Source organism: Clinocottus analis, unplaced genomic scaffold (genome assembly GCF_023055335.1).
Source record: "Clinocottus analis isolate CAN_PGR_092001 unplaced genomic scaffold, fCliAna1.0.p SCAF_16, whole genome shotgun sequence".
Lineage (NCBI taxonomy): Eukaryota > Metazoa > Chordata > Actinopteri > Perciformes > Cottidae > Clinocottus > Clinocottus analis.
In genome coordinates, this window is record NW_027175887.1 from 6528870 (window position 1) to 6551690 (window position 22821).

The 22821-nt window shown below is 46.9% G+C and overlaps 1 protein-coding gene across 8 annotated transcripts in view; it reads left to right on the plus strand.

The window, feature by feature from the left end:
• The window catches only part of arhgap23a (Rho GTPase activating protein 23a), a 61877-nt gene extending 40716 nt beyond the window's left edge, over nucleotides 1-21161 (plus strand). For 2 of the 8 annotated variants that reach the window (XM_068578535.1, XM_068578530.1), the window contains exons 5-24: nucleotides 1118-1196; nucleotides 2129-2189; nucleotides 3783-5403; nucleotides 9783-9944; nucleotides 10841-10952; nucleotides 11038-11077; nucleotides 12226-12363; nucleotides 12446-12754; nucleotides 12843-12904; nucleotides 13007-13125; nucleotides 13659-13777; nucleotides 13883-14035; nucleotides 14192-14270; nucleotides 14509-14582; nucleotides 14713-14802; nucleotides 14893-15018; nucleotides 15116-15157; nucleotides 15780-15873; nucleotides 18541-18572; nucleotides 18710-21161. In XM_068578535.1, the coding sequence (XP_068434636.1) occupies nucleotides 1118-1196; nucleotides 2129-2189; nucleotides 3783-5403; nucleotides 9783-9944; nucleotides 10841-10952; nucleotides 11038-11077; nucleotides 12226-12363; nucleotides 12446-12754; nucleotides 12843-12904; nucleotides 13007-13125; nucleotides 13659-13777; nucleotides 13883-14035; nucleotides 14192-14270; nucleotides 14509-14582; nucleotides 14713-14802; nucleotides 14893-15018; nucleotides 15116-15157; nucleotides 15780-15873; nucleotides 18541-18572; nucleotides 18710-20155 (4958 nt within the window). In that variant the 3' untranslated portion in view covers nucleotides 20156-21161. Of the gene's footprint in view, nucleotides 1-1117; nucleotides 1197-2128; nucleotides 2190-3782; nucleotides 5404-9782; nucleotides 9945-10840; nucleotides 10953-11037; nucleotides 11078-12225; nucleotides 12364-12445; nucleotides 12755-12842; nucleotides 12905-13006; nucleotides 13126-13658; nucleotides 13778-13882; nucleotides 14036-14191; nucleotides 14271-14508; nucleotides 14583-14712; nucleotides 14803-14892; nucleotides 15019-15115; nucleotides 15158-15779; nucleotides 15874-16440; nucleotides 16491-18540; nucleotides 18573-18709 lie in introns of all 8 variants that reach the window. The other 6 variants (XR_011077582.1, XM_068578536.1, XM_068578532.1 and 3 more) reach the window with 6 other exon arrangements.
• The last annotated feature ends 1660 nt before the right edge of the window (nucleotides 21162-22821 follow it).

Sequence of the window (22821 nt, forward strand, 5' to 3'; positions counted from 1 at the left end):
AAACGAAAAACAACTTAACTTTTGATACATTTCTGAGTGGAAGGAAATATAACTTCACAACTATATTTACCTGCACCTTGAAAGTCAGGACAAATCCCCAAAAGGTTTCTGGCTACGGGCTTGATGTGAGACCAGCTAGAAGTCAGCTATATCATGTCAGAAAAGATGTATTCTGTTGAACTGCCTGAATACGGCTTTTCCAGTTTTGCTTTCAGTTAACTAACTTTGTGACGTCCGAGATTTACACTTTACCGATAGTACAGAGATCGGTATGACAACTCAAATGTTCATTTCACAGTGACAGAGAGATTAAATCCTGTTGTGTCTTGCTGCTTCAGCAGGACAGCAGCTCAAACAGAGCAGACTGGGAGACTTCAGTGTGCACGCTCCAACACAAGCTGTCACATCCAGAAAGTCACATGCAGTAAAGTCTGAGACCTTTGAATGTGTTTCAGCCTGGATGAAGTCTCCATTAATGTATGCAGACTGTTCACATGTAGCACGCCAACAACTTTTTCTGGGTCCTTAGTCCACAGAAAGCTAAGCTGTGCTGACATCACACAACAATTGTGCTAGTCTGTTAGAAACCAGAAGACGGTTTCTTTTAGACAATGAGCCTCACTTTTTATTATAATGATAAAAAACCGTACGTTGAATTTCGAATTGTCTTTTCAGACCAAACATGAATGATTTTTGTTCGCCTTGCTGCGAAAGATTTAAAAGTGAAAAATCGTTGAAGAATATTCAGTATTTTTCCTTCCATTATTTGTTTTGTGTGAAGAAGCCTTTAGGCTGCAACTCTGTGTGTGCCTCACTTCGTATTGAGAATAGACTTCATGTTTTGCCTGCATCTTTTGTTGAAATCAGGCACATCTTGGCCATTACACCGTCAATAAAAGAAGGATTTTGTAGAAAATTACAACTTTTTTCCAAAACTGAGTCAAGCTTTATTTTTTTTTTTAAAGTTTTAAACGCTGCCCGAGTCCCTCTTTGTGTCTCTCTTGCCTGGAGGTCTGCTCCTTCTTGAGAGGTCAAAGGTCAACATACCTGTTATTCTCGTCTGTATGACCTGTCAAATATGCTGGATATGATGTGATAGTTTGTCTGTGCCTTGCAGGGGATCGGCTGGTGAAAGTGAACGGAGAGAGTGTTCTGGGGAAGACGTACTCGCAGGTGATAGCCCTCATTCAGAACAGGTAAGACCTCGTGCCTTACGGCACCACGAGCCTTTGGTGTGTTGATCTAGCGAACCATCTGTTTGCTTTTTCATCGCGAGCTTACAATCGACATGACACACGCAGTCGTTAGTATTCGTTTGCTCTTCCTTGTTCAAAAAAGAGTAGCCTGAAGCAGCGTACTCGACTCACTCACGACAGATACCGTGTCTTAATAAAAGTGACACTCTAGAAGGTTTTATCTGTTGAAACTATTTAATCCTGGTGACCTTTTCTATTAAAATGCTTGGGTTAGATTCAGAAATGTTATCATCACTTATTTACTTTCCTTTATCAGTTGCTGACCTTCTTCTAGACCCCAAAATCCACCGGGAGGTTAGAGGTCAGCTGCAGCACAGCCGGCTGGTGTTAGGGATGTGCGAACCAACTTTTTTGCTTTCCTGATATGAGATACCTCTACTCACACTATCTGCTGACACCGACACCCAATCTGACACCAGCGCTCGCTTTTTCCCAAACTAAAGATCTGTTTGTTGAGAACGTTGTTGTGGGTAACACGAGGCCAGGGGTTGCTATCATACTAAATGTAAATCATGGCAGAAACACTAAACTATACAATGATGGTGGGGATGCAAGTGTATTTGATGTGGATCAGTTGTGTCTGGTCGATACCCGATCCACTTAATGAAGTCGATGACGCTTGATGCAGCGTCGGCGGATCGATTCTTTGAGTCCCCCGCTGGTCTCCACTTCGGCTGTCGATTTTGTAGCTTAGTTTGAATAAATTAATCAGGGGATTCAAAAAAAAACAAATTCTATTTCCGTGTCTCCAACTTTGTATCAAGCACCAGGTCAGGATGTTGGACGTGAGGCTGTTTTTTCACCTCGATGTGTTATGTGTCTTCATTCGTCCTGTCCTCCCCTCGTCCTCCCCCCCTGGACCTGTCTTACAGTGAAAGTGTGTTGGAGCTCTCCATTATGCCAAAGGATGAAGACGTGCTTCAGTTGGTAAGTGTGAGTATGGGATTTTTCACGCACCTTCTCTGAACAAACTAACCCACACCTTTCATGCATGGCACACTTACATGCAAGGCTTGACAAGCAAGCAACTTGTTTGTTGGATTTTGGATTATGTTAGGACACTGCAGGAAATCGTGTTTGCAGAGTTTAACCTGTCATTGTCGGAGAATGTAGCCATGTTGTTGGAATGGCTGCAGAGTGACTCAGAGGCTCTCTCTGCTCTGTGTTTAGGTTACATCACAAAATTCATTCAAAGCCACTCGTATCTCGACTGTCAGAGGTTAGGTCGAAAAATAAATTACGAAGAAAAAAAAGCAGCTCCGTGCTCGTTCACACACCCATGTACTGTACAACACATTTTTGTCGCTCCAAAGGTCGCTCACATGATCAGACATGCATCAACCCTCGCCCCTCCCATTAACCCAAAGCAACATGTCAACACACAAAACCAGATAACCACCAAATGTAAGCGGTCTGTCCATCACATTCAAAAACACCAGTGTTCCCGCCAAAAGAGGCCCAAACTAGACGGTTCTCCGTCTATGTGTAAGTGCCATATCTCGACGTTCTAAACCCACTCCTCTGTCCTTCCACTCCTCCCCTCGCTGCTTCGCCTGTATCTGCTGCATTCCTAGCATGACATCAGCAGTGCTGCGCCTCCTTCCACACTCCCACAGGGTGGAGTAAGGCAGAGAATGAGAGGGAGGAGAGAGGGAGTTTGGAACGATCCGACAGAGGAGAAAACAAGGAACGACAGATAATAATTTTAAAAAAACGCACGACAGAAAGTCCTAAAAAACAAGGAAAAAAGATTGAACGCGTCTGGGAGAAGAGCGGCAGCTTTCAGCAGCAGGAGTGTTTGAGGTAATTTCTTCTTCCTCCTCCTCTGCGACTGTTTGTGGTGACTTACAAGCTTAACACGCAACCTGAGCACAGATTCTGGATTCTGTTGGCCGGTGAAGGTATGCATTAAAAACTTATCTGTGATTTAGTTTGATTTAATCGTGAGAGCGGGAAAGGGATTGTGGCGAGTATGTTTGTGTCCCTGTGGTGTTATGAAGTTGTAAATGATGCTTTAAATGCAACTGTGATAATTGATAAAGTACTTAGTTGACTATGCACTTGTTATTTGCAAACTGACAGTCCCAAAGTGTCCAAAAGTGCCACACAGTGGATAAACATCCTGTATGTGTGTATGCATAACACTGTTGGGGACATCTGCTGCTGGCTACTGTTCCAGTGCGTGTTGTGACTCTCGGTCGAGGCGGTTCATGCAGTCTGCTAGCGAGCATGTGTTTGTGTTCAGAGCAGAGGCCCTCGGGAGAAACTGTGACAAAAGGGGTTGAGGTGAGAGGTTGTTCCATTGGAGGCTTGTTGTGTAACGTACAGTGGCACGAGGTTGTCTGACTTAGAGTGTCATGGTTTTGGTCAGTGTTGTTGTCGAACTTGTTTACCGTGAGAGCGAATTATGTAAAGTCGTCAGTGCCCCACACACACACACACACACACACTCACCTTTTCTTCAAGCGTTCGTTCATTCTGCCTCGTCTTATCTCACTTCTCCTCCATCTTCCTTCCCTCTCTCAGGCTTACTCCCAGGATGCCTACCTGACAGGCAACGAACCCTACACTGGGGGAGCCGAGTACCTCCCACCACCGCCTCCCCTCTGTTACCCGCACACCAAGGCCACGACCCCTGCTGGAGCCCCTGTGTCTGGCTCCATGGGCCAGAACCAGCTGGATAACTGGAGTCGCTGGCCGGGCTCTTCCAGCCCTTCTTCACCCCTGGACAACCGCTCCGCTGTGGGCAGCCCCGCCAGCTGGCAGGAAGGACGGGCAGGAGAGCCAGGCGGTGTGGGTCACAGCAGCCCGGCCCACCGCACAGAAGAGATCCAGTACGGCATGACCAGCCAGCAGCCTCAGGGCCAGACCAGGGGGCGCTCCTACTCTTCCTCTTCCTCATCAGGAGGCCCTCTATCCAGCCCGCTGCAAGTCCACTACTCCAACCACCACGCTGCCCCCTCCTCTCAGGCTCAGCCTCGCAAGTCCAGCTCAGCCTGGACCAGTCCTCCCCCGCCCCAGCTCAGCCATGGTCACCCCGAGCGTCGCCAGCAGGCCCTCTCCGACTGGTACTACAACCAGGTACCCGAGCGCCCGGGCCGCAGCATGCAGACGCGCCACCGCAGCTACTCTCAGGACCGGCTCAGCGACTCGAGGAGGCAGCAGCAGCGGTCGGGTGGCTGGCCGCACAGCGCCTCCCAGGACACTCTGATGTTACTGCAGCAGTCGGGACCGGGACCCCAGGGAGAGCCCTACTGGTCCTACGGAGACTGGGAGGGGGGCCCAGGTAGGGGCCCGACTGCCACTAACTACACCCGGACGCGCTCTGAAAACCTGCTGGCCCAGTACGATCGCCACGGCCGCTCGCTAGAGATGCTGGACCGGGCAGCGGCTGGACTGGTCTCGCCTCATTTTGAGAGGCCCTCGTGGCCCCAGCAGGCTCCCCAGCCGCCCCCCAGGACTGACGCCCAGCAGAGGCTGCAGGGGAGCCATTACGGTGCAGCACAAGCTCCTCCGGGGTCCCGGCACACGCCGCCACATACTAAACACACCCAGGCCCACTCCCAGCCTCAGTCCCAGCAGTCGGCCCCCCAGAGCAGGCGGCTCCCCCCTGGGCAGAGCATAGACGACCAGCCGGTGGGCTACCGCAGCTACAGCCCCTCTTTTTACCGCAAGACGGGCCGCATCCTGCAGCAAGCGCACTCCTTCAGGGACCCTTCGTACTCCGGCCCTCACATGAACTGGAACCCCACGCCTAAAACCAGCCCCCCAGAGGGCACCACGGCACCCCTCACTGCCTCTGCCGCGTCCCCCCTCGCCTCCGCCACCCCCGAATCCCAGGACAAAGCGTACAGGCCAACGAACCACGAGAGGGAACGAGGGGCGGCGGAGGCGGAGGTGGTGGCGCAAACCCAGGAAGTGGTGCTGAGGCAGAAACCTCCAACCGGGCGGAGGAACGCCCACGGCATGCGTCACCCTCACTACGCGCTGCCCATGGATGGGCTAGAACCCTCTTTGTTTTCTCCTGATCCCCAGGACACGGCTCCGGCCGCTGGTTCCAGGGGAGACGGAGCCCCGCGCAAACCAAACGGCAACCTCGCCTCCATCCCCATCGAGGACGACTCCCTGGCCTCCATCCCCTTCATAGGTAAGCAAGGAACATGTGGGCTTCTTCTGGTGTGGCTTCTCTTGCCCCTTAATCCCCTCACCAAAACTCCAACTCCTTGAGATTTTCATCGCTTCCATTCTAAGTCGTAATCCACACTGAGTGTTTAATGGATATCAGTGAAAGCTTTACTGAGATGAAATGCAGAAGCTTTAATTCAGAATTATGAGTTTGGGGGAATATGTGTGTTTCTTAATTTCCTTCTTGTCTGTCTATTGAGGCTCCAGGCTCTAGGTTTCCATTCTCTCAGAGAGATTGTGTGCGTGCTTGTCTGTGAATGTTTGCATTGGGTAATACTGGCACTCACCCGCACTCGTACAGACAGTATTAGTAGTTTGATTGAATCATATTAGATGGGAATTCCCTTATATCCTGCTGCTACGGTCACCATGCTGAGGAAATGAGGTGGAGTCTGAATGTGTGTGTGTGTGTGTGTGTGTGTGTGTGTGTGTGTGTGTGTGTGTGAGAGAGCAGGTAGTGCTCGTGATCTCCAATGCTGCCTTAATGTTTCATATCTAGTCTTTCAGTCAGTTAGCATATTTGTTTTTTTTTTATAGTAAATGCTCATGTTGGTAACACGCTAAATAAAGGACACAGTAAACATATTATATTATAAACAGCAGCATATTAGCATTATGCCACGCTAACATTAGCATGTAGCTTAAAGTACGGCATGGCTGTAGATCTTTAATCAACTATTGACAATGTGTATTTATTGTGGCTCCTTTTCAACATTGTGTAGTTTTTCCTGCATATTTCTTCTAAGGAAAGTACACTTGCCTTTTAGTCTTTACCTAAAATACGTAATAATCTGCTTTTTTTAGACCACGCAGGAAAAAAAATGAATGAAATAAAATGTCGTGTTACAGAGAACACATAGTAGCGTACCATACGTGCCATAAACCGACTGACAACCTGTAATAACTTCAGTGCATGCAGGATATAGTCTGTAATTCTTTGTCTTTATGAGGACGTTTGTATGAATATGCACTGAACAGTTGTGGCCTCCATGTCGGTATCAGTGGGAGGTGATCGTGGTCATGTCCCAGCTTGTTCCCTGCTCTGAAAAGACTCAAAGAGAAGGGGCTTCGCAGGCTTTATGTTGCCTTGTATCACTTGACATGTACAGCAGCCATTGAGTCAAAGCACACGCAAATGAAGTTAGTCCATCAGGTGAGCTGCGCCTCCATCATCGTGTCACAGCCTGAGGAAAACAACCGCTGCTAACTCTCATGCTCAAAAGATTCAAATCAGCTGCCTTGGGCTCTTTGACCCAACATGAAACGAGCGTTGACATTTGAGCCCGGCCACGCTCGGCTCAGAAAAAAAAGAAGGTAATTTAAACAGAGAAAATCCAGAGGAATCTGCAAATCAGGAAGGATCGCTCTGCTTTCCCTCAGTCCGTCTGTCAGAGCACATTCTTGCCTCGTACCTTCACCTGAATTAGATGAAACCTGGCAGTCGGAGCTGCAGGCCGGGACACGTCGAATGGCCATAAACTGAATCTCGGCTAGATTCTCCTCTTAGACAAGAGCATAACGTTTCTGTTCTCTGTCTTTGTCCGTCTCTTTATCGCTCTGACAAAGATGCTGATTTGATCCGGGCCTATTTAGGAACATGGGATTTAATAGGCGTTCATTGTCGTTCTTGTCTGCTAAGCACGGATGTCTGGGAGGTACAGGCCACAAAGGCAGGCTTGTGTCTGAAGGCAAATGGGTTTTTATGACGTTTAGTACAGAGATATAGAAATATGCAGTATTTTCTTTTATTTCTGTAGCTCATACAATGTGAATAAAACAAGAAGGGGCATGTTCACAGATGAAGTATTTCACTCTTTACCCACTTGGAGTCTTTCAACATGAATGTAAGCTGTAAATTACTAAGAGGTTTTTTGTGGCGATCCTTGTGGGGAACAGAAGGGGCCCGTACTCTCAGCTCCCGCCCTTAATGCTGCTATTGTGCTGCTCTGGAAGATGAAGGGGTTTGTGTGTCTGTGTGGGTGTGAGGGGGTTCAGTCCACGATCTTTGCTGGACCCTCCAGACCAGGACCAAGACCTTCTGTCCTGCTGCCACAAGGCCTCTCGTCCCCTCTCTCACTCACAATTACTCTCAAGGTTTTCTTCTCTCTGATTCATAGTCTTGTTTATAAAGCTGAGACGATTAGCCATTTATGGACAACTACTTTGTTAATTGATTACTCGTTAATGTCATTTTTAAAGGAAAAATGGTGAATATTAGTTCATCCCAGCGGCTTGATAATGAGGATTAGCAGCTATTGACAATAAACTTGACACTAAACGTAATATCTGAGGGTTTTGGACTGCTGGTCGAAAACAAACATGCAGTTAGAAGTGGTCTCGTTGGGCTTTTGTATTTTCACTATTTTCTGACATTCTACTGACCAAACGGTGAATCAATAAATGGAGAAAATCAGCAGAATAGAATAGAATATTTTCTTTGGTCAGATTGTTAGTTTTGAACCAAAATGTGCCAACAGCAGGCTGTTTCACTGAGGCAAAGCTATTTTCTAGCTGTACAGCATTTAAGATTTGAGAAGTTGTTTTGTCAAAATAAATCAGTAGGTTTAGGGAAAAAGTATCATTTTGGTGTTGGTACCCTGACTCCCAGTAAGTAAAGACTTGTAAGGAGTTTTGAAGGAATTGTAAAAGGCAGGAGAATTTACTCAACCTTTAACATAGGACTACATTAATTTCATTTAGCTGACGCTTTCATCCAAAGCTACTTACAATAAGTGCATTCGACAACGTGTACAGACTCAAAACAACAAGGATTGAGAAAGTACGATTTCTTCAAGAAAGCTAAACGACAAAATGCTATAAGTAAGTGCCATTTAAGTGCTACCAACTAAAGATGCAGAAGACGTACAGACTTTCTGCTGTAGATGTAGTCCCTGTTAAATTAATCTGAATGAGTAAAAATCCCCAGACTGAGATAAATGTATATTCGCAGTAAGGAGTTGTGTCTGCAGGACGTCCTCTTAGAGTTGATGCAGCATGTTGCTCCCCTCTGCTGGTCCGTCTCCGTCTTGTGGCTCTGCGCTCCCTCTCTGTCGGCCGGTTAATGACGGCCTTTGTTAAACCCACAGCCCGGCTATTTCGGGGCAGCGCAGTAAAAAGGCAGATTCCTCATCCCAGATTGGAAATGTTTTCCGCCTAATGTCGGACTCTAGTATGCAAAGGACGGGGGGAAAAAGACCGGCAAGGAAGATGGCAATAGGGAAAGAGAGACAGAAAGAAAAGGGAAGAAGCTGAGGGTAGAGGGATGATTACAGGACGTTACTGGGACATAGAGGTAAAAAATAAATATAAAACTGAACACGAGTGAGATGAGCGCGAGAAAGAATTTACAAAAAGGCTTTTCAGTCTGAGTCCCTCCAGTCTGCTGAGGCTGTGCTGCCCTCTGTAGTTCACTCAGAGAACACACCGGAGCCTTCAGCAGCTCAACCCTGACGCTATGAAAAGTCACCTGACTCTAATCTTATCTGTCAGTCAAGAAGGAAGTGTGTGTGTGTGTGTGTGTGTGTGTGTGTGTGTGTGTGTGTGTGTGTGTGTGTGTGTGTGTGTGTTGCGGTTTCATATCCCTTTGAAACTGTTGGAGAATTGCAGCCTGGGTGACCTATATATATATATATATATATATATATATATATATATATATATATATATATATATATATTCTGCTTTATGCCTTTAATTGCCTCGAACACAAAATCAAAAAACTAGCTTTAAATATCTCCATTCAGTCATTCCCACTGTTCATATTTTGTTTGGATTGTGGCTTTCCTCTTATGTGCCCGCACATGTATCAGACACACTGTAGATGTTTATGAAGAACTGAAACCTGGAGCCAGTAAATCTGTCACAAACCGCCCCCGTTAGCAACTGAATAGCTCTTCCTTTGGCGACCGGCGACTCAGGTACGGCTCCGCTGCAAGCGGCTTGCTTATTTTTTGGTTGCATTGGTATTTTACCGTCACTGACACAGTTACAGAGGTTTTCAGTCCTTTAGTTTCTTGAGTGCTTCTGTAAATGAGATTGTTGTGTTTGTGGTTTGTCGTTTTGTTTTCTGGAAATCGGGAAAGTGGTGTTGGAGGATGATTGCTGTACATGTTGATTACAGATGTGATGACAGAAATTTAAACCTTCCGTATACCTGACGATGACGCTGCGGCTCCTCGCCGTTCCTCTCCCTTCACGAACCTCTCTCCTCTTACACACCTTCTGCTGATCTAACCCCATTTTAATATCCTACTTCTTTCATCCTGGCCTTTTTCTCTAACACCTAACCTTCCCCCCCTTCCTCTCCTCCCCCTCCCCCTCCTCCCCTCAACCCTCCCACAGATGAGCCCACCAGCCCAGGTGCTGATTTGCACGCCCGCCATGTGCCGGCGTCCTCCGTGGTATCCAGCGGCATGAACTCGGCGCCCCCCGTGGTCACCGGCCCCGTCTCCGCCTCCCCCACCTTCACCTTCCCCCTCCCTAGGCTCTTCTCACAGGACTGCAGTGAGTGCCCCCCTCCTCCCCCTCCTCACTCCCTTCCTCGCCACTGCATGCAGCCGGAAAAGTATCTTATCTGTGATGTTTAGTTCTTTTTAAAAGAGGGATTGATCGCGCATGGTATTTAAAACTTACCTGGTTGGTTAGTGTACGTTAAACTTATTTTTTTTCTTTTCCTCGCTGTTTGGTTTTCATCTTCTCGATTATGTTTGCCTGTGGAGTCGTAAAAGTCTTTTTTCCCCTTTTAAATTCAATCCAATTCAAACCAGTTTCTAATTCAAATCAAATTGTTTCAATAATTCTCCTGGATCAAGTGTAATGTTTCATGAGTCGAGTACAGCAGTTGTGCCAATACTGCTGTCTTAATTCTGAGGAAGATTTTTTATTGGAGACAGGTTGAAATAAAAAAGGGAAAATAAGACTCTTGAGGCTAAATAACAGACAAAACTCTTTAAAAAAGATGAATAGTTTTGCATGCTGAATTTGTAGATTTGCATGTTTGACAAAAAAAAAATGCATACAAACATGTTTGACTCTTTTGGGCCCCAGTTTAATAGAATTGGACAAACTTGCATGATACGTTTCTTTAAAGAAATGCACGTCAGTCTGTGTTTACAGCGGCCACACCTGCATGCCAGTGGTGAGAAAAGTGACCTGAGTTGATTTAATATAACCCACTGTTCCAGCTCATCTCCCCATCGCTCATCCCAACTACGCCACCCAAACCCGCAAACCTCCTCCCCCACCTCCTCCTCCTTCTCCTCCGGCTGCCTCCCCCTCTCTCCCCTCTCCTAATCCGACCCCGCCCACTCGGGTGATTGGCATCACATCAACATTCTGTCTTTCTCTCTGTCTCTTTGTTTCTCCTTCTCTCTCTGCTCATTCATCTTCTCACCGAGCAGGCAGTACTAAATCCGGTCGCCGTTCCTCCTATCTTCTAGCCATCACCACCGAGCGCTCCAAGTCGTGTGACGAGGGACTCAACACGTTCAGAGAGGAAGGCCGAGTCTTCTCGTGAGTACCGTCGGTCTGAGACAGATGAGAGTTCAGCAGCACCCGTTGAAGTGCATCATCTCATTTGTGTCGTTGTGCTTCACAGGAGGCTACCAAAGAGAGTGAAGAGTTTCTTCACAGACGGGGTGAGTGCTTCAGGGAACCACTTTTACATTCACGAGTCATTTTGTCAGATTATTAAATCAAGGAAACAAACAATAAAGAACAATGGATGCCCTGCAGCTTTACAGACACTTTTAACACACTTACAACTACTTACAGATAGTTAACTGGTATTTGCTCAACAAATGAAAGCATACAACTGTAATTATAAGACTTAACATAATGATACAATCAGTGGCTTTGTTAAATCACAACTGTGACAGCACCTGAAACACCTGATCCACGTAAATGCATCCTGAGGTTTTGAGTGACGTTCTGTGTCACTTTCGACCACAGTACAAGATGAGGTCGAATGGCATTTCCCTTCACATCCTTTTATCTTGAATATCGAAAGTCACAACTACTTTTGATTCTTGTGAACTGCTAAATATAGTGTAACTTTAACACAGTGACTAGAAAGGCATAAAGTCACTAAATTGACTGTAATATCAGATGTACTGGTACAGTTACGTTGGCTAGCATCAGCTAACATTAGCCACCATGAGCAAGTAGCAGAACTCCTGAGCTTATTAATTAAGCTTTTTATTTGTAAGAAATCTTCCTCTTTTAGTCACCTGTGTTCATTGTTCTGTTCTGTTATTGCAGATCAGAAAGTGTAATAGACGTTTTGAATTTGCAATCAAGGTTTCAGACTTGAATGAAAACATTGTAGCTCCTCGAGTTAGTCATATTTGCTCAGTGTCAGCTTTAATAAAGCTGAATCATTTCCATGGGAGTTTTGAAAGCAGCATTTGGCCGCGGCACAAAGAGGCCAAACAGATGACGCCTCAGCTCCTGATGCTTCAGTTGCAACATGATGTGATACAATAGGACACATTTAAAATATGCCAAACATGGAAGAACACGAGTTACAACTACATCTTGACCAGCACCGACTAAATGTTTGGAGAGAATTTACAAGTTGACTAAACACCTCAGCAAAAACATTATCATGTTATTGTTTATGGCTGAAGAGACCGAGGATTTTTTTTTGGATACAAAACATTGTCAGATGTAATTACCAAACTGAAAAGTATTTTTAAAAAAAAGTTCAGATTCAATGGCTTTTTTTCAGGTCTCAAGGCCACAACGAACAACAAAAGCTCTGAACATTTCCTCGGTTGTGTTTCAGTCTCTGGACAACCTCGGCACAGCAGAAGAGGTTCGATCTAAACGCCACTCCACCTCAGAGCTGGGAAACATTACGTACAGCGACGTGCGGCGAGAAGGGTGGCTGCACTTCAAACAAATCCTCACAGAGAAGGGCAAGGTGGGCGTGATTAGAAAATAGCTCCAGACAGAAAAAGCATCAAAAGCCAGCAGAGACTCACGTCTCATCTATTCCTTCACAGAAGGTGGGCAGCGGCATGCGTCCGTGGAAGCGAGTCTATTCGGTGTTTCGCTCCCATTCGCTGTTCCTCTACAAGGACAAGAGGGAAGCGGTGCTCCGCGGGGCCACGATCGGCGGTGCGGTCGAGGACGAGCAGCCAATCAGCATCCGGGGCTGCCTGGTGGACATCGCGTACAGCGAGACCAAGCGGAAACACGCCCTGCGGCTCACCACGCAGGACTTCTGTGAGTACCTGCTCCAGGCCGAGGACCGGGAGGACATGCTGGACTGGATAAAGGTCATCAGGGAGAACAGCAAGACGGACAGCGAGGTCAGAGGACACACCTGCCGCCTGTCAGACTTTAACCTCCTCTGTGAGTGTGTAGTTACAACACAGATGTGTGCTTTGTGTGTCGCAGGAACTCGGTTTATCCAGACAGGCCCTCATCAACAAGAAACTGAATGATTACAGGAAGCAGAGGTGAGTCACGTGATAACAGATCACGGATCTGCCTTCAACACTGCTGTCCGTTGTCACGACAGACGGCTCGAGTTAAACCTGTCTCTCTGTCTCCCCCTGCAGTCCAACAGGCAGCAAGCCCGACTCCTCCCCCAGGATGTCCCGCATGAAGCCTCCCTTCCTGCTTAACAAGACGGAAAACGCTGCGGGGGCGCCACGCTCGCCCAAATCAGAGGGAAAAGGTCAGTGTCAGGGATCAGCAAACACACCTGCTACTTATTGTGCTAAAATATAACTGTTTTATTGCTTTTGACTAAATGTCAGACGTTATAAGATGTATTATCACCTTTATTATGCCACATTATACCTATTTGTGGTAGATATGGGGGCAGTTCTGGGTAATTATATTTTATATTCATTAGGGTAATATGCTTTACTATAAGTGATATAAGTAATACAAACTGCAGCTTAATACTAATGCTCAGGCGTGTGGACACAAGGACTAAATATCTGACTTGGTGCCAGTTTTCAATTTTGTACACCAAAACGTTTACACTTTTAATTTCTACTGTTTGTGACTCTTTGACCTGTCTTATAGAAATCAGATGTTTGCCATAAGATATATTTATGGGTATGAGCTCAAATATCAGTTTATCTCATAACTCCACCCCAGCAGGTGTATAATCCTTTAAATCATGAATATGATGTAAAAATATGTAACAGTCCTACAGAAACCAAGAAGCAAACATGAAGTTTCTGTCCAAACTGTCCTCAGATGAGAGCGGCCCTCCGAAGTCTCCGTGGGGAATCAACATCATGAAGAAGACCAAGAAGTCGGGACCGAAAGCTTTCGGTGTGCGGTTGGAGGATTGTCAGCCCGGTGTGAACAACAAGGTGAGCCTCAGTCTCATCTGCCATGCCGGAATAAAGTACAGCTCCTACTACTACACCACTGAAGGTTTTATTTGTGATTGAACTCTGTGTCTGTGTCCATCTCAGTTCATCCCGTTGATCGTGGAGATCTGCTGCGGTCTGGTGGAGGAAATGGGTCTGGAGTACACGGGAATCTACCGAGTCCCCGGGAACAACGCCATGGTGTCGGCGCTTCAGGATCAGCTCAACAAGGGATGTGAGATCATCCCCACGGAGGAGGTGAGGAATCGCGAGTGCACCTGTACATTTAATGAACCGTTCCACGGACAGACGGGTTTCATTCAACTTCACTCAACTAAACTGTGTGTCGTGAGACGCGGAAGGAAAACGCCGTCGATCGCTGACTCCTCTCTGTTTCTTTTCCGCCGTCAACAGAAGTGGCAAGACCTCAATGTCGTCAGCAGTTTACTCAAATCCTTCTTCAGGAAGCTTCCCGAGCCGCTCTTCACCAACGGTTTGTCCGGACATGTCACAACAAGCCGTCCACACACACAACTCTCACTGCCATGCCTTCATGTGACTGCACTATTACCTCCACTCCACTGTCAGTGTTGTTGAGGTTTTCATGTCCGTATACATTTTATGTTCGTACATGGTAGTTCTACAGGAAATCTGGAGTCACGTTCCTTGTACGCGTGCAGGTATCCACGTCTGATTCAGATTTTTATCAACAAAAATGTATATCTTGACAGACAAGTACAACGACTTCATCGACGCCAACCGCATGGAAAGTACATCAGACAGACTGAAGACCATGAAGAAACTGGTGCGCATTTCTATTACTCTGCGTGTGTGGGTGGTGGTGTGTGTGTGTGTGTGTGTGAGTGTGAGTGTGAGAGGAGGTTTGACAGGCTCAACAGGTTAAATAATATTGTCGTTCTTGTTTTTTCCCGCAGATTCGAGACCTTCCAGATTACTATTACCACACTCTGAAGTTCCTGGTTGTTCACCTGAAGACTGTAGCCGACACGGCCGATAAAAACAAGGTGCGCAAGAGACGGTTTGTAAATGAAGTAAAAGTACAATCACACATCGCCGTGACAGCTTTGCTCATGATGTGTTTTGTCGTCGGGTAGATGGAGCCCCGTAACCTGGCTCTGGTGTTCGGGCCGACGCTGGTCCGGACGTCTGAAGACAACATGAAAGATATGGTCACACACATGCCCGACCGCTACAAGATAGTAGAGACGCTCATCCAGCATGTAAGAGAGGCCACACACACACACACACACACACACACACACGTGCAAATGACTCATTTTCAAGATAAATATTTCTTTCACCGTGTTGTTCTTGTAGTGCAACTGGTTTTTCGCTGAAGAGCAAGATAAGGATGAGAAGGTAAGCTTCCCGTATTGTTTCTTCAGACTTGCACATTGAAAACACCAATGCACGACAGAGACAGTTATCTAAAGATTCAGTTGATGATGTGCAGTTGCTCTGAGAGCTTGTAGCTATGTGTCGTGTGTGACTTCATTATCTGAGAATCTTTTCAAGTTGGTGTGAAATGACTGAATCTGAACACGTTGTTTCAAGTCATGAAATATTGTTTTCTCCCACCGAGGCGGATCGTGCTTCAACAGCTCACACCAACACGTGTATGATTTAATGCATTATCGTGCAGCAAACACAGCATATTTACTCTTTGAAAAAAGTCCTTGAAAAAAAGGAGAAGAAGAAGAGTGAAATGTTTATTGAGCATTTGTGCTTTTTCACAAAACCCGTCCGTCACCGTGGCGTTTGAAACCTTAGATTTGACCTCGTAGTTTTGTCTTTGTGGTTGAGAGCGCAGATAACGTAAAACGCGTCTTTTCAAAAGTCTTACCTGTAAAAATCCCCATTCAAAATGTCAGTTAGGGTTAGGGTCAGGGTCATGCAATCCAGTCTTGCACGCCGCATGGATCCACAGTTTTCCAAAGTGGCAGTAAATCACAGCCTTTTGTTTTGTGTCTCTTCCGTCCAGACGCCGGTGGACACGCAGGACGTGCAGCCCGCCCCCAACATCGACCACCTGCTGTCCAACATTGGCAGGACCGCTCTGCTCGGAGAGGCCTCAGGTGAGCTTCCTGCTCAGAGCCAATCGCCTGCTAGCTCTGACCAAGCCGACCAATAGCGTTTGGTTAGATGTGTTTGTGATCCAAAATGAATGCTGCTTTCCATTTCCAGCTGGAAGGAGGGAATCATTATTACAATGTGTGTGCTCCAGTGAATGGAGCTGGCAGACATTATCAAGATGATCAGACGGACTGAGTCTTAAATCGGAAAAAGATTCCTGTTCCAACGAATAGGTTTCGAAGGATCTATAAAACTAAACGACTTAAGATGGCGCTCTTTAAAAAGATGTTAAAAATAATGATCCCAAGGGTTGACATGACGTCACGCTCCTCTCCTGAATGAGATCACTCCTTGGAAGTTTGTCCCAATTTAAAGCCAGAATTTCCTTTTTTCCAACAGAACTGGAACGCGGCATAAGAAATGAAAGTCTGACATGCGTTAGTTCTCAGAGTGTTTCTGTGTTTGATAGCGTGCCTACACTTTCTATCCTTTCTGCTGACCTCTTTTTTTTCCCCCCACGTTGCTCATCTTTCACTTTCTCTGTACGTTTCTGCATTTCCTTCTCTTAGCTGAGCCTGTGGAGCAGCCACTGCGGTAGGATGGGAACTCCCCTGGCAATGTGTGTGTGTGCGTGTGCGTGTGTGTGTGTGTGTGTGTGTGTGTGTGTGTGTGTGTGTGCAACCGAGTCTGTGCATCATATTGTGAAAGTGAAATAATGTGTGCTTGTGTGGGTGAGAGAGAGGGTGTTAGTGTTGGTGATGGTTTGTGTCTCCATGGTCTCCATCACCCACCTTCAGTGTCTGCCTCTCAGTGTCAGGCGGAGGACCTGTACGAACATGTCACTTCAGTGTGGCCCCGGTCCGACTTACGAAGTAACGGCCTGTTAAAGCTGCTGTATCTGACACTGGAGTGTCAACTGTGGTCTGTCGCTGAGAGACAAATACTTCTCTAGTGGCCCTTTGCGCCACTCCTCCTACGTGCAGCTCCAGTCAGTGTCGTCCAATCATCAGGCTCCTCTCGTCCTGCTTACCTCTAAAGGGACTCTAGGTGGCGGTGTTTCTATCCTGCTGCTTTAATGCCCCGATGACATCAGAGATATAATCTGATTTGTTTGTGTGAGGTTCAGTCGTAGCTCACGCTGTCACCCGTCCTCCACGGCTTTTGTATCGCAGTGGAACAAACAGAAAGTCCTGCTTTCCCCAAATGTTTCTTAATTGAGCCGCGAGCCAACATCACAGCGAGCTCACGGGTGATGTCTGCACACAAAGTCCTTTTTATATCCACATTTGCTTAAAAGGGCTTTACAGTCTCGATTTCAGATAAGCAAATATTCTAAAAGTGACCTTTCAAAGTAAAAAACACAAAGAAGACCAGCTATGCTATTTAAACATTTACTGAGCCATCAGATTCTTTCACCTCGTTAGAAATTCAAGTCATCTTTCCACCGTTAGGTTTTGTCATTGATACCATAGATAATACTAGAAATGGTGACCTCGTCTTATGACAGGTTCCAGATTTGAATAACCAATATAGCAGAAACGAATAGTTTCTGTGGATCGTTTCTCTAGTCTATAAATAGCAAAATAAATGTATATCCATGTCTCACATTGGCAGAGCTAAAATCAGACATGTCTTGTATTTATTCTTGTTCAGGGACTAATGACTGAGACAATTGGTCAGTTATTGAAGTTGCTTTTTTTGCTGACTAATTCACTAATCAAATAATAAACTTTGACCATGTAACATTTTTTTACCTCGAGATTTTGAACATTATTGACAAAAAAATAACATATATATATATATGTATATAAGTATATATATATAGATATATAAATATCCTCTCCCGTGAAAGGCTGCTTCTCCTCCATGAGAGAGCTTGACAACAGCAGCACTAGTGAGTTACCTGAGCTACGCTGCGCTTTGTGAAAACCAAAGAGCTTTAATGGTGATATGACGAGCACGGATGGATGGTGAAAGTTGGTCCACCATCTGGAAGCGACACACAACATAAACTGGATTGATATTATTGTCGTTGCTACATGAGCCCAAAGTTTCTCCAAAGACTAATGACAGACAGAAAAAAAACAGCTTTTATCCTGCATCGCTGTGTTTGTGTTGTAATGTGTTTCTTTATACTCTGGACTTAAACATTATTTCTACCTTCACGCCTCTCACTGCTTCTTTCACTGATTGATGTCATCAGTGTGTTTCTGTGATGTCATCGGTGTGTGCCGTGGTTTCCTAATGCCTCCAACACCAAACCCTGCTTTCATTGTTTCTCCTCCTGCACACGTGTCTTTGTACCGGGGTCAGAGGGCACAGAGGAAGGAGAGTCCCTTCAAATTCAGAGGAATTGGTTTTGTAATTAAAACATTTAGCAATCCGGAAGAGGACATAAAAATGCAAACACTTTCAAGTATGTTGTGCTTAAGCCACAACCCCGTCGGTGATGTCACAGCGGGTGCTTTCCCCTTTACAGCTGATGGAAAACACCGGCTGTGACATCAGGGTTTGACAGAAGTGCGACATGCAGTCGCAGTTTTCTGTGAGTTTAAAAAAAAAAGTGATGGATCACACCAACTGCCTTTGTGCCCTCCACCTTGACTGTTCTGGCCTTTTGTTCACTTCAATGGTTCTGACCCACTGATGTTTTATTCTCTTTTCCCCAGACTCAACCAACAGTGACTCAGCGAAATCAAAGGTAACATCTTTTAACATGGCACAAGGATACTCTGGATGCTGCTATCCCGCTCATACAGACACACATAATGTCAGACAGCCGCAAAGACATATAAAGTGTGACGTATGACCTTTTATGTTTATTTCTTCCTGTTTCAGGGCTCTTGGGGGTCAAAGAAAGACCTCACACCCAAAGACTTCCTGACCCTGTCCATCATGTCGGCTGTTACGGGCCGCAAACGCAGGAAGCGCCATAACGCCCGCCGCGTGGGCAGCAGCACCGATGACGACTCTGAGCACGAGCCAATCAAAGCCGGACATTTAGGGCCAGAGGAGGAAGAGGAGGCAGAGTCGCCCGTAGGAGACACTGCTCCTCGAGCAGAGGGAGAGGAGGACGAGGATGAAGGAGAAGAAGAAGAAGAAGAGGAAGATGAGGAAGTTGTTGAAAGCGGATTGAAAGAAGAGGTAGAAGAGGAGGCGGTGGCGGTTACCCCCAGTCGGCCGTGCTGTAAAGAGGAAGAGGAGGCAGGAGGAAGGCCGGCGGCCGTGTTGCTGCACGAGGAGGAGGAGGAGGCGCCGGCCGAGGCGAAGAGACCGCCGTGGAGAGCGCCGGACGATGCCCGCTCCATTGTCTCCGGTTACTCCACCCTGTCCACGTTAGGTCGCAGCCTGGGGTCAGAGGGCCGGGGGGATGATGCCGATGACGAAAACAGCGAGCTGGTGAGTGAGACGGACAATGAGAGCGGCTTCGCCTCGCGCTCCCTCACCCAGGAGAGACCTGACAAACACCCGACGTCACCGGTGAGCACGCAGCCCGCTGCCGCCCCGCGCAGCTTCCTCTACACGCACTACAAAGCCCCCGTTCTCTCGCCCACAAACCCGCTCGCCCCGGCCGCGGCGCTCGCGCAGACACCGGACTCCGCGGACAGGAGTGAAGGAGGGGCGCGGTCCACCACGCCCTCGTCGTCCTCCTTCTCCTCCTCCTCCACGACGCACAGACTGCACTCGCGGCCCTCCTTCAACTCCCACAAGCTCATCCAGTGCGACACTCTGGCCAGGAAGAAGCTGAAGTCCGAGAAGGGCAAGGCCCGCTCGCTGGACCTGTTGGAGCTGTCGGGGGCCGCGGCCGACGGCGACGGCGCCTGTTCCGGGTCCGACGGCGCGCCCAGAGGGAGGACCTCGAGGACCAACCCGTCCTCGGGCAGCAGCCAGGAGAGCCTGCGCCTGGCCCGGCCCAAGCCCTCCCTGCCGCCCAGCGAGGCCGCCTCCTTCACCCCGACCGGCGCCGGCGGCCGGTCTCTAGCGGAGCAGGTCCGCGCTCGTCTGCTGGGCTCGGCCGACGACCTGCGCAGGGTCGGGCTGCGAAAACCGCTGTCGCCAGAGACGCGGAGGAAGAGGCGTGCCTGGCGCAGACACACCGTGGTGGCCTCCCCGACCGAGATCTCCGACAAGAGACCCCAACTGACTGTCAGTGACTTCCCCCTGTCGCCCATCGCTCCAAACCAGGTCAAACCACCAGGGCCGCCTCGGGAGGCTGACGGGCTCGACCACCAAGGACCGGCGACGCGTCAAGCGCCCACCTCGAGATTCCACCAGTATCTGTGAGCCCGGCCAGCCTGACCCCGCGCTTCAGTCCAAGGAAGCCAGGCTTCTGTACGGGGGTGCAGGCCGAGCCGCCGCCTCCCTGCAGGTCAGTAGACCGGCAGCGGCGTGAACCGGGTCCGGGGGGGGTCAGTTGCCAGGTGCAGCGCTGAGTACCAACGACCAGGTCCTTCAGAGCAACCCACTCTTTTCTTTTTTCATGAGCTCCATTTGCATGGCAAGGGGTTTTCCAGTGTTGCCAAAGCTTCTCTTTTTTTTTTTTGTTCCAAAATGTGTGCTTTTCTAGAAATAATACAGATACAGGACAGAGACATGAACAGAAGTTAAAGGCTGGGATCCCTTCAAGTGACCGGAGATGGATGCTGAGACACAACGTCCCCCTGGTTCTCCAGAGTATGGTGCTTCTTAGCAAAGTGGGGGTTTAACGGTAACTTTGACTTCAGTGAGGCAGAAGAGACGGTCGACCCCACACACACACACACACACACACACAAACAAACACACACACACTTCTAATTACAAAACGTTATTGGTCAGTTTAAAACTTTTTCAAGAGAGCTCAGCTGATTTTCCATATCAGTCTTTGTAGTGTGTTCCTCCTCAGACCACAGACACTGTAATCGCTCATTTATACTCCAAACAACAGACACCGTGGGCGACAGACACGCGGCGTACAGTCGTCTCTCTCTACTTGTTAATAATGTTCATGTGTGTGTTTGCGCAACAATATTTGTGATCATGTCTGAGCGTGCAAGTGTTTGTGTTGAACAATTTTGTAACATTTGTACAGAGCCTTGTTAAGTTAACCTTGTAAATATAAATATTATGTTATCATATTTGTTTTTACTTTTTTAGTTCCTTTTTTTATGGTTTACAAAAGTGCGTACAAGTGCACAAGTCATTTTATTTCAAGATGTTACTTGAAATGTTTCCCTTAATATATATATTTTTTGTTTTATATTCAATATATATATTATATATATTTTGTATTAAAGTAAAAAAAAAAGTACTTTTATTGTTATTTCATCTGGGTGTACCTGTTCACAGGAGACGAGATAAACGGGACTAAACCTGCTCCTTGTTTCCTCGTAGATGGCCTTCCTCTCTGATTCTCAGCACTGTGCAGAAAAACCTTTATCTCATGAGATACACACTTATAAATAAGTATCTCTGGTGATTGTACTTCCAACAATGTTGCATCAACATGTACATAAACTATCTAACAACTACATGTAGCGAGAGAAGAAATCTGGGAATGATTACGTTATAGCGGGCCGCTCAGCGCCACACTGGGTGTGCGCTGAACTCCTTTTGTTTTGTTACTCGTGTCTGGGATAACGGAGCGATGCCTCTCCAGATCTCTGCTCATATTTACGGAGCTCAAGTCCAAGTGTGTTCCTGCTTGTGAAAGAGAAGCCTGGCGGTGTTTAACAGACTGTTAACAACACTGTGTAGCTCATACCAACGGATACATTACCACCTCAGTCTGTGGTGATCTTTGTGTGTTCATCACATCCCCTGTGGTGGTGGAAGAGGCGGGGGGGGGCTCATCTTGTCCGCATGTTTTTACCTCGGGGGGGAGGTAAGGCTTGAATAAATCCTACCTGTCTGGGGAAAAGTTACAGTAGAGGAAACAAATAGGGAATCTATTGTTTTCATCTCTCGTCTTGATGTGCCATCACAACAGAACACAAACAGGAGGTCTGACTTCCTGTCACGAGACTTGTTTTCATCTGACCAAATGACCCCATGAAAAATAATAATAATAATAATAATAATAAATGATAAGTTATAGTCTTGTCTTACCTCAAGATTTTTTCTACAAGTGCCTGATTTCTGGAATGTGTTTTTTGTTCTGCAGTGCCATGTTCGGTTCTTATCTTTCCGTTTCCTTTTGTTGTTTCTGGGTCTCCGCCCTTCTCTCCTGTGGTTGACGGTATAACTACGGCACTGACCCAAAGATGTGTACATTTAATACAAGCAGTCGAACTGAAACCGTTTTTAAAAAGCACACTTTAAGCCAAGGACATGTCTATGCACTCTCTTTGCCTTTAACACAGGCATTAACAGCTGTTACGACGCTGCCAAGAGGCATAGTGCTCTCTCAGCTGCTTTCTGACCATCTCTCTCTGCCTAGTGATCCACAGTGTGTGAATATGGTACACCTAACGAGCCCTGCTCTCAACCGGCATTAGGTCACGTCAGACGACGTACGGTCTCTCACAGATGAACTAACGGCCGATGACTTCATCAAAAAGGAAAACTCAACAAGTTGGCGTGCTGTCTGAAATTTCTTACCTTATGTTTCATTGTTGTATTTTAAAGTCTTTTTGTACATACTTTCTTAATATGTAACATATTGTATTGTGTACATTTGGAATTGCTTTTTTTGGAGTATAACTAATATGAAAATGACTGGACTTAAAGGTCGTCCACCTGAAACCATTTCCCTCATGGATGTGTGCTTTAAAGCAAGGTTATATGAAATGTAAATAAACAGAACTATGTTTAAAACTTATTCCTCACTTGTGTTGGTTTTTAGAAATGGTGGGCAAACTCGTAGGCGGGGGCGTGTTAGGCTCTTCAAATGGGAGCTACCTGGCGCCCTCTGGTGGCTGCAGGTGATACGGTCTCCACGCCAAATGGCACAGATTGCCTCTGTGCGCGTG